Source organism: Primulina tabacum, chromosome 7 (assembly GCF_025594145.1).
Source record: "Primulina tabacum isolate GXHZ01 chromosome 7, ASM2559414v2, whole genome shotgun sequence".
NCBI classification, from domain to species: Eukaryota; Viridiplantae; Streptophyta; class Magnoliopsida; order Lamiales; family Gesneriaceae; genus Primulina; species Primulina tabacum.
The window spans coordinates 41,666,132-41,677,344 of record NC_134556.1 but is presented as its reverse complement, the minus strand read 5'-3'; the positions used below and the strand labels follow the sequence as shown (position 1 = coordinate 41,677,344).

Genomic DNA, 11,213 nt, shown 5'->3' with positions numbered 1-11,213 from the left:
AATTTTGACGGTGGAATTTTTCAAAAGATAAAAACCTCTCTTTAAAAATAGAAAAATACCATAATTTTATTTTGTCCAACTGTGATACGAGTTTTTCCAATACTGAATTTGTATACACATGTTCCAACAATCAGGCACGACTAAAACATGTAATATTTGGCCAAATTATTGTTTTTATTTTTATTTTTATTTTTATTTTTTGGGGCTAATCTATATTTTATTCTTTATTTATATCAATTAATTATTAATGCTGACTAATAATTAGTAATGCATTATTTGGAAAAGAGTGGGAATCCCAATCGAGAACCAGACTCCAAGCCAAGTGGTGGATTCTCTCTCAAAAGTCTTTGAGAGAGAAATTGAGACGTTTTAACGCACATAGAAAAAATCCCAGAAAAGATTGGACTATACACAGAGACCTGATTCCTTTCTCGCAACTGAGTGCCTACAAATATGGTTGGAATTTTCTCAAGATTTTCTGCCAGCAGGACTGGTCATCGACGGGCTCAAAGTGCACTGGTGAGCAGCATCTGTCTTTCTTCATATATCTGATAAGTTTTTAAATTTGTTTCTATGCGTTTTGGGTGCAAAGATTGTTCCTTTATTACCCGGGTCTATGAAGTTATTGCGTGCTTTTCAGGTTTTTTGATGTTATCTGGAAAGTTGTGATTTTTCAGGAGGTTGTAGATTTTTGTGTTCTCTGATCTCTAATGAAAATTGGTGGTTTTTTTCGGTTTCTAATTTTTCACAAGATTTGGTTTTGGCTGAATGTAGTTGAATGAACATCATTTTATTGAAATGGGATTGCTGACATCTGTTGGTAGATCGAATTAAGTATAAGTTATTGTCCTTTGTATAAAAGAAGAACTGAATGCTCACGGCTTCTTGCCTATTAGCACTTGATTGTTATGTAAATTCCAGTTTTCCTTTTAGTTTGGTCGATCTTAAATTGACTGTATGTTAAATGATATGGATCGCATCTTACTCGATGTGGTAATCAATTATTTACCGACTTAATTTCCGTACTTGTATTTTCCAAACCATTTCAGTGTTCCTTAGTGATCTTCGGTTTTCCATATATGAGCTTGCTTGCAGAGTTAGCAAATTTGTGATCAATTGCCTTCTGTGCTGATGTTGATTGTTGAATACTCTTGTTTTGCAGGTTGAAACGACTCCTCCCTCGGAGGCAACAACTGCTACGACCATAGCCGGAGCTTCACTCAGTGTTCCACATGGGGTTGAAGTTGCAGTTGAATTTAAGCCAGTTGAACGCCCGATCGAGCCTCTGGATAATGATCAACCAGTCCAATGTCCGTTAGCTGAGCCCTCGATTCTTAATGTAAGCTTAAAATGGTTTTTAATGAGCTCAGAATTTGATATACCAATCAATTACATCTCGTTTTGTACTCTGATGTGCTTGTTTGTGTCATTTGGCTGCTGATGTTTTTGAGGGAGTTCGACCTTCAACCTCTTACCACCGGGTTATATGTTAGAAATTAGAATACATAAAACAAGATTTGTTATTATTATTATTGCCATGATAATGATATAATTATCTAGATTGTGATAAGTGTATCACAACTTATCCTTTTCCTGTGCTCATTCCCGGCCACGGGATATTCTGTCCTCCATACATATGGCTGGTGAATTCTATTCAAAAATCAAGAGAGAGAATCCTAAACTCAGAGTCAATTGCATAATTCTTTTGCGTTATTTTATCTCTCTATCCTGTTACTATCATTTTTAAAAAAGAAAAGCTGTTTACTTGAGAGGCAGAAAAAACTTGCTGACATTTATAGTGGATAAAGCTATATTTTCAGTCAGCTTGGTTACCATGCTAAATAACATGGACTAAGTTTTTGTTTTGTTCCTTTTTACATTGAGGTTGAGTGTTGCATTTTTGTTTTAACTATGCTAAAGATATGGTGAGGCACATCTTACAAGTTTTTGGGCCAAAATGATATGCCCTTTGCATCCATGATTTGGCCGGTTTGAAATGTTTTGGCCATAAGGAAAGTATGAATTTGGTTTTTTAATGAATGTGTCTGTTTCTCGTGTTCTTGTTGTAAAAAAAACAATGCTATCTTCTTCATTATGTCCCTATATCACCACCCGATGCAATTTGCTGTAAAGAACTTCGAGAGAGCGCTTTTGATGGGAGTTTGAAGTTCCATCACTTTTGGTTTGAATTTTTCCATAACACAGAGCTTTTACTCTGTTAAGTAAATTTAAATAGAATAAGCTGCGGTTTTTAATTTTTTCTGATGATCAGGATGGAAGAATATGGAAGGAGCGAGTATCTTCTAGTGCCCAGAGGAGGACTGATCTACCGGTTATGCAGGAACCACCTCCTACTGAATCCAAGACTCACACGACTAAATCCCCATCTAACCGGCTTATTCTGCCATCTATCAGCGCCCCGGAACGCAACATCATACAATTGCTTGAAGAGTGTAATGCATCTGGAGTATAGAAAGTTACAAATCTAATAATAATTCTCTCAATCGTGCAAGTGCCATCAGTGTAACTTGTATGTATCTTGTCATTTTTCTTAAAATTATTTGTAATGTCTGAACTTTCAACCGTTACAAGCTTAATATTTCAACCTCATTTCAAGTTATCTGCCTAAATATATTAACAGAGATGTTATAAGTATTCTCATGGAGTAATAGCACAAAATAAAATCTTTACAAAAAATAATTGATCTTTTGAATCGTTGGCAATGAAGGGTATATCGCTAATTATCCGACTTTAATCCAATACAAAATGATATAAAAAGAAGGATTATAATTTTTTTTTAAAACTTGGTGCATGTGTACTTGCACGTAGCTAAAAGAGTACGTGTTCTTGAGAGGAATCGATTCGATCAATATTTTCAGTGGAAAATAATATTTTTGACATAAAAGTTATATTTTTTATGGATCGAGTGTGTTTGAGATCTATCTCACAAAATTGACCTGTGAAATAATCTCATAATTTTGTGGAAATTAAATACACAATAAATTTTTTATAGCTTGGGTATTAAAAAATGTCATATCATCAATGTATGAAAAATAAATATATATCTATCATACTATCACTATATTAAAGTTGATGCATAATAAAGATAAAATTAGTAGGTTGATATCGCTTTGTTAATTGTAAAGTCACCCCTATTCATTTTGGTAATTATCATTTAATCTATTGTTAATTTTCACAATTACCCTTTTCACAATTATAAGTAGTTATCATTCACATATGTTTATTTATGAAACGTGTCAATCGTACTAATATTTATAATAAAAAATAATATTTTTGACATAAAAATAATATTTTTTCATGGATGACTCCAAATAAAAGATTCGTCTCACAAAATTTACTAGTGAAACTGTCTTACTTTATTTTTTGTATATGATGTTAGTAATTTCTCGATTTTAACAATGCCCTCCTTTGGAACTTTTACTAATTATCATGTTGCATATTCTATAATAGTTACATAATTGAACTAATTCAAGAAAAATGAATAGAAGGGAGAGTTTATTGCATCCACTTGCGGGTAGGCATTTCATGAAATAGAGAAATTAAAGTTGTCTACGCAGCTAAAAAAAATTAAAATACCCCAGTCTATCCGGGTAGGCATTTGATGAACTAGAGAAATTAAAGTTGTCTACGCAGCTAAAAAAAATTAAAATACCCAAGTCTATCTTCTTTGTTGAAGCTAGATTGTAACTTTATACCAATAAATCTTGAGTTACAATTTTACAAAGTCAAGAAAACATGTTTCCATCATACCATTCTATATTCTACGATAATTCAAAAACATGCAATATGAGCTAAACGATGTGTTACTCTATTCGTTGATCGTCTCATGTGATGAATAAAAATAAATGTTCCAGAGGCCATGAGAAATGAATTTCCATTGCTATAACGCCACTAGGACCCAAATCTTCACGGCTGCATTCAGAGAATTAATAGGTTGAGTGGAATGTGAAAAAATGCATACACCAGCTATCCCCCGCCGTAGACAAAATTCCATCCCATGTCTAATAGTCATTAATTCCTGTCCTTGCACTGAATCGGGATGTCTAGTGGCACATGCCAAAGCACCCAAATTATTTTGAAGAAGTTCAGTTGAAGTGCAGAGTTGGAGACTTAACTGGATAATCAGATGCAGAGTTGGTGCATGGCTGCTTGTTTTTGAGATGGAACAACTGAAAGAATAATAATTATTACCATTATTATGAAGAAGTTCAGTTGGAAAGCATAATTAATTTTGAGTCGTAGTGTATCTTTTTATAAACAAAAAATACCTTTATAAAATTACAAAAATATTTGATCTTCATACAATAAAGAAAAAATATCATAAAAACTTAATTTAGTAATTTTTTTGTTATCTATAACTATCGTATCTCAATAATATACTCTTTTATCTTTATATATGTTTTTTAAAAATTTAATTATCATAACATAAAAAATATTTACATTTTTTTTTATTTTGTTATGACCTCTTGACATTTAACTAAAATACTATTTAATGTAAAAAATATTTAATATATATACACATATGTTTGTTTGAATAATTGATGCACAGACATTGAGATATCAACATAAGATTTGACGCTCCATCTATCAAAATAATGAATGGATCATCCCAAATATTGTATTTCATTAAAAATCTATTCACCTCTCAATTTTTCTGGACTATTTATAAATAAAGTTTGAATATCACATCAAAATTCTAAAAATTAAATTTTTATAAAATATATAAAAATCTAGATTGAATACTTCTACTGTAAGAACCGGATTTTTCCATCTTGTAATTAAATAATTGTAAGGAAATTTGTTTAGCATAAGACTTTATTAATAAATAGGATATGATTATGGGGAAATTAATTGTTGGAAATCTTGATTACCAAGTCAAAAATACCTACAATAAGGCTAGCATATTTTCGAAAATATGCAAAGGGATATACTATATTGGGTAGAGACCATCCAAGACTAGAGGAATCAAGGCATGGACCTAGCAATTTTCGAAATTATCACATACAAGAATAAACTATAAGAAAATAGGAAACAAATCACATAAATTAGCCATCATATTTTTCGAGAATGGCAAGGAAATTTAGCCAATGTTAGGGGATTTGATATGATTTTTGGTATGATTTTTAGTACCAAATTTAGCTCCACCCTCCTCCCCTATAAATAGTGCATCAACCCTAGTCATTCCCCACACCTAATTTTCGAAAGTCCTTGCTGCAAATTTTCGAGAAAATTAAGCAACTCTCCCTAGCCAAAATACTGCACAAAAATCGTCCTGAAAATCGTCAAAGAAATCGAGCCGGAGCGCTACCCGGACGAGGAGCGCGAAGTGATCCAAACCAAGCCGTTCACTCCACGTTTTTTTTAAGTACATCCAAACACTGTAAGTGGGCTGTTTTAAATTTTGTTTTATGCACATGAAAATTTCGGTTTTGTGGTTTAAAAATACGGTCGAGTACCGTCGTTTCGTCTATACGTTTTTACGAACTTTTGGTAGGTTTATGTTTGACACTGTGAGAATTCCCTGAAAATGGGTGGAATTCCAACATATGGCCCATAACAGTGGGATAGAACTGTTTTATGGCCTCGCCCCCTTAGAGGATTAAAACTTAGGGACTGACGTCAGTAAACCGTTAAATGTGAAAAATCGCAGTGTTATTATGTTATGGAATTTACGTTACGATTATGAAAAGCATGCTGTACGTTTATGATATGTTTTGAAAATGTTATTAAATTGGTTATGTTGTGTTCAAAGTCCCCCATTTACTGAGTATTCCCAAAATACTCACCCCCCTTACAACCCTTCCCAGATAAGTCCGAAGAACAGGTTGAGGAAGAGGAGTCCGAACAGTTCTGGGGATGGTAATTCACGAGACCAGTAGTAGTTATGTTTGAATTTATGATTTAATAATTGTAAGACGCTTCCACATTATTTACTATTTCGTTGGATTTCGTTATTGTAAAGACAATGTTTATTTCGTGGAAATTATGATATATAATTGATCATCCCAAATATTGTATTTCATTAAAAATCTATTCACCTCTCAATTTTTCTGGACTATTTATAAATAAAGTTTGAATATCACATCAAAATTCTAAAAAATAAATTTTTATAAAATATATAAAAATCTAGATTGAATACTTCTACTGTAAGAACCGGATTTTTCCATCTTGTAATTAAATAATTGTAAGGAAATTTGTTTAGCATAAGACTTTATTAATAAATAGGATATAATTATGGGAAAATTAATTGTTGGAAATCTTGATTACCAAGTCAAAAATACCTACAATAAGGTTAGCATATTTTCGAAAATATGCAAAGGGATATACTATATTGGGTAGAGACCATCCAAGACTAGAGGAATCAAGGCATGGACCTAGCAATTTTCGAAATTATCACATACAAGAATAAACTATAAGAAAATAGGAAACAAATCCCATAAATTAGCCATCATATTTTTCGAGAATGGCAAGAAAATTTGGAGCCAATGTTAGGGGATTTGATATGATTTTTGGTATGATTTTTAGTACCATATCATAAAATCGCAGTGTTATTATGTTATGGAATTTACGTTACGATTATGAAAAGCATGCTGTACGTTTATGATATGTTTTGAAAATATTATTAAATTGGTTATGTTGTGTTCAAAGTCCCCCATTTACTGAGTATTCCCAAAATACATACCCCTCTTACAACCCTTCCCAGATAAGTCCGAAGAACAGGTTGAGGAAGAGGAGTCCGAACAGTTCTGGGGATGGTGATTCACGAGATCAGTAGTAGTTATGTTTGAATTTATGATTTAATAATTGTAAGACGCTTCCACATTATTTACTATTTCGTTGGATTTCGTTATTCTAAAGACAATGTTTATTTCGTGGAAATTATGATATATAAACTGGTTCGATTTATACTGTCCTACGGAAGGCTTGTTGTTTCGATTGTGTGATTGTTAAACAACGCCGGTGTCAATCCCGAGTTTCGGGGCGTGACATCTACACTTTTAGATTCAACAATTTTAAACTCAACAAAAATAATTAAAAGTTTAGAATTAATAAACCGTTAAAATATCTTGCCCTATCATTCAGCTACATTATATATGAAAAATAAAATAACACATGATTTTTGGGTTAAAATATTATACGTTAGATACTCTAACGCAAAAGTAAAACTTGGTTCTTGACCAAGCAACACTTGAACAGCAGAATATGGCCATATGAGGCTAATATATCGAATCCTTATCAGATGAGTCCGATGTCGAAACAACACGAATAATTAAATGTTAACTAAAGCCAGAAATTTGAGGCCAAGTGACCAAGAGCTAGGGGGAGCCAATCTTCATTAACAAATTTATAGGTAACAAGGCTGCTGCTGAACACTTGCTGGATTCTTTCACCTGCAGTTGCTCCAACACTGCATAATCCAGAATGGGTAACACCAAGGAAAATGATATTAGATGATGGTTGTATAACTACCTGCTGAGCCAACAATGTGCACAGTAGTTGAGTATTTTCTCATGCTGAGCCTTTCCGTGTGCACACAAAGAATCTGGTATCCTGATACACAAAAAGGCTTTTGCTTTGATAATTGATAATCACGTGTCACATGTTATTTCACTACACACACACATTTGTATGTATACAAAAAAATGATCACCTATAATAGCAGATCTCTCCATTGACCATCAACTAGAGAGAAAATGTTGACTTTGGGGACGTGTGCAAGCTTCCATTCCTCCCCAGCCTCTAGTTTTTGTCGAACAAGTGTATCTTTGAATTCCACTGAAAGATCGCCTAGTTCCATGTACTGAAGATTACTCAAATGCTCGATGCCCGATGGCAACTTCCCCATTAGATTGCAATGCCAGACAGATAGCGTTTCCAAGTAAGGCATGGAACCCCTCTCTATTTCTATCCATCTCAATCCTCTTAGTTTGAACAGCCACAATCTTTTGAGACTCTGAAATCCTCTGCCAACGAAACTTAATCTCTCGCCTTCATAAGCAAAATTATACAGTTTTAGGGATACTAGATTTGGCAAAACTCCAAGGTGTTGTAATAGATCCTCTCTCAATCTGCTCCACCCGAGTCGCACTTCAGTGAGCCCATGAAGAAAATGCATCCACTGTGGTAACTTCTCCAAACGTCCATGAAGCACAACTTTACGAAGAACCGAGAATGTGAGAGGAGGCACATAGTGATCCAAATCCATCACCTCTCCCTCATCAACTGCAAAAATGCATAAAGATCGTAGGTTGATAAGCTTTGCTAGAGAAGAGCTAAGATCCTTCCCATCTTCTCTTTTTAACTTTTTAATGCATAATCTCCGAAGTTGAGTTAGCCTCCCTATTTCTCGCACTATTTTAATTCCATCAATTTCATCTGCATCTATGTAACATAGCTTTTGTAAGGCAGTCAGGCAGCATCCTATCTCGTATGGAGCCTTAAAGCTTTGTGGATGGCCAGAGGAAAACGTATCACGTGCACTTATATATGAGTACACTAAGAGATGCCTAAGTTTGCGGAGCTTCAGAATTTGAATTGGCAATTCGGTCACTCTGCACTGCTTGAGGCCTAACGTCTCTAAATTTTGAAGATTTCCAATTGATTTGGGAATGATTTTGATATTTGTCCTCCTAAGGCTAAGATACTTGAGGTAATAGAGTTTGAAAACTTCACTGGGGATTTTATATCTAATGGAGCTCCTCTTAAATCTAATACTTTTAGTAACCTACACCCACCTTGCAGAACCCTGTGTAAAATCTGTACTGATTCTGAATCTTCAAACTCAAACCAGAAAAGAGAGACAAGATATTTAACATTGAAGGATTCTTGTGCATTGGTAAATGCAGAATGAATCGCCATACGTCTAATCTTATTAGGCCACATTATTTTTTCTCCACTGGCTGGTAAAAAAATATTGCGTTCTCTTGACTTTGAAATGATGTATTCCCGTAGGATGTCATGGATACGAAACTTTCTAGGCCTACCATCCTCATATGTGTCCGCTACTTGGATAAGACTTCTGCTAACAAGTTCATTAAGATAGGCCTCCGCCATTTCTTCCTCCGTCTTCCCTTGTTTTAACTCCATAAATCCTTCTGCTATCCACAGCCTGATCATCCTCCACTTCTCAAGTAACTCAAATTCTAGAAAAATGCTCATGTATAAGATGTAAGCTTTCAGATAGTGTGGCAAGTCGTAATAACTGAGATAGAGTAATTTCACCATCCGCTTCATACTGTCTCCTTCTAATTCAAGACCAATGTTACGTTCAAACATTTTCCATTCTTCAGGAATTTGTTTCTTGGTAGCTAAGAGGCCACCAATTACAACAATTGCAAGTGGCAACCCCTCGCATCTCTTTAAGATACATGCAGAAACTTCTTTTAAATGAGGAGGACATGATTTTCCTGGAAATGCCTTCTTATAAAACAATTCTTCTGATTCTTCAGCATCGAAAGGCTCTAAATTATACAAATGGCCGTTGGTCTCACTGCAAGCAGCATTTCCTATGCTGTTAAAGCGTGTGGTGATGATAATGAAGCCAAGAGCACCGAGTCTTGGAAATGCATATCTGATGGATTCCCATGCACCTATTTTCCAAACATCATCAAGGACAATTATATATGTTTTATGCTGGAGAAAATAATAAATAAATTCTTTCATTTCATCAACATTCTTTGCTTCCAGGTCATGAGGTGGTTGTTGCTTCACTTCATAAACAAGCTGCTTAATTATGCTTTGCAAAAGATGATCTGCTTTGAAAGACTCTGCAATAGTAACCCACACATGGCTATCGAAGTTCGCCTTCACCGATGCATCGTCATAGACCCTTTTAACAAGGGTAGTTTTACCCAATCCGCCCATGCCTACTACTGAAATGACTTTAAGCCCGTTTTCAGTCGGCAAAAGCCACTCTAGCAGTTGCCTCTTCGGCTTTTCAATACCCACAATATCTGAATCTTCCAATAGAAGAGCATCTCCCCGACTGTCATACCATTCATTGCTCATAAAGGAAGAGCTTGATCCATCCATGAAAGCATGTGTGTCTTTGAACATCTGTTGACTCTTGGAAACATTTTGTAATCTCAACTTGATTGTTTGGATTTCAGAAGCAATTCGCCTACGGGCTTTTAAATTTCTCACTGAAGCACATAAAATTTTTTTGATGCACCCACCGAATTCATTTGAACCATGACGAGGATAAGCAAATCGGAGCATGTACTCTTGCAGAATATCTTCAATGTCGTAAGTGATTTTACGTACTTGACTAACCCATGCTTTATGTTGGGGATCACTTTCTTCTTTATAATCAGCTACTCTAAGGAATGCTGTCATGTGTTCCAATTCACCTTGAATATACTCCACTTCCTCTCCAACCCCTCCTAGTAATTCCTTCTCATGTTGGAGAAAGAGAGATAATTGATTGAGGAGAAAAGATACAGCACTGTCTGCCATTTTTGCCTGCTCTCGACTTCTTACATTTACCATGCACCGATCCTTGTGTTTCCTGCAAAGGTTGAAAGGATGTAAGGAAATATTCTCGAAATGAAATCCACCCCATAAAATTTAAATTATGTGAATCCACAGTCCTAATTATAGCCCCAATCTAATTGATCTTGACTCAAGCACTCAAAGCCAGCCTAAAACGACATTCCATTCTCATTTTTTTTATAAAAAAACATGTAATATATGCAAAGATTTAACTGTAAAGTAGTAGATAAACAATATTAAAGTGCAAAAATCAATTAGACTATTATTTAATGAGAAACGTCTAGGCCACCACCCACTGACGTTTTGTATCAAATGATCAAGTAAGAAGACTTACCTGGATTAATTTTCAGGTGTAGCGCTGCTTATAAACTTGTTCATTGACTTCTTCTGCTCAAAGAGAAGAGAAATCAAAATCAAAGTATAAAAATATGACACAGATATGGATTTGGAGAGGAAAGAGCAGATATATCATTACTATTATAATTTAAAAAAAAAAAAAAAAACTTACCTATGTAATTAAGTGGAAATCGCAAAATAGAGATAGATAGCCGATCTGCATCGACGAGTTTTGCAGCGGATCATCGACTTCCATATCATATATTTTTATGTATATGTATATCCTTCAAATGTCTTGGTCAATATTATTTACAGATATAATAGTATAAGCTGGAATTTCATAGGCTCTAGCGAGTAATGGCTAG

The 11,213-nt window shown here is 34.5% G+C and overlaps 2 protein-coding genes across 2 annotated transcripts; one reads left to right on the top strand and one right to left on the bottom strand.

Annotated features, from left to right (window-relative positions):
- Positions 1-274: 274 nt before the first annotated feature.
- Positions 275-2,620, top strand: LOC142552256 (uncharacterized). The gene is made up of 3 exons (XM_075661964.1): positions 275-519; positions 1,163-1,339; positions 2,273-2,620. The coding sequence occupies exons 1-3, from the start codon at positions 454-456 to the stop codon at positions 2,471-2,473; spliced, it is 444 nt and encodes a 147-aa protein (XP_075518079.1). The 5' UTR covers positions 275-453; the 3' UTR covers positions 2,474-2,620.
- Positions 2,621-7,225: 4,605 nt separating this feature from the next.
- LOC142552254 (disease resistance protein RPM1-like) lies at positions 7,226-11,158 on the bottom strand. Its single transcript, XM_075661963.1, is given in 5 exon segments — positions 7,226-7,572; positions 7,673-8,596; positions 8,599-10,528; positions 10,847-10,899; positions 11,021-11,158. Coding segments are annotated over 2 exon segments (2,802 nt in total). The 5' UTR covers positions 10,477-10,528; positions 10,847-10,899; positions 11,021-11,158; the 3' UTR covers positions 7,226-7,572.
- Positions 11,159-11,213: the final 55 nt, after the last annotated feature.

Excerpts from the sequence above, each read along its gene's own strand:
- LOC142552256 (XM_075661964.1), top strand. The coding sequence starts at position 454 with ATGGTTGGAATTTTCTCAAGATTTTCTGCCAGCAGGACTGGTCATCGA. Across the intron at positions 520-1,162 it reads GACGGGCTCAAAGTGCACTG|GTTGAAACGACTCCTCCCTC; the intron begins GTGAGCAGCATC and ends CTTGTTTTGCAG. Across the intron at positions 1,340-2,272 it reads CTGAGCCCTCGATTCTTAAT|GATGGAAGAATATGGAAGGA; the intron begins GTAAGCTTAAAA and ends TCTGATGATCAG.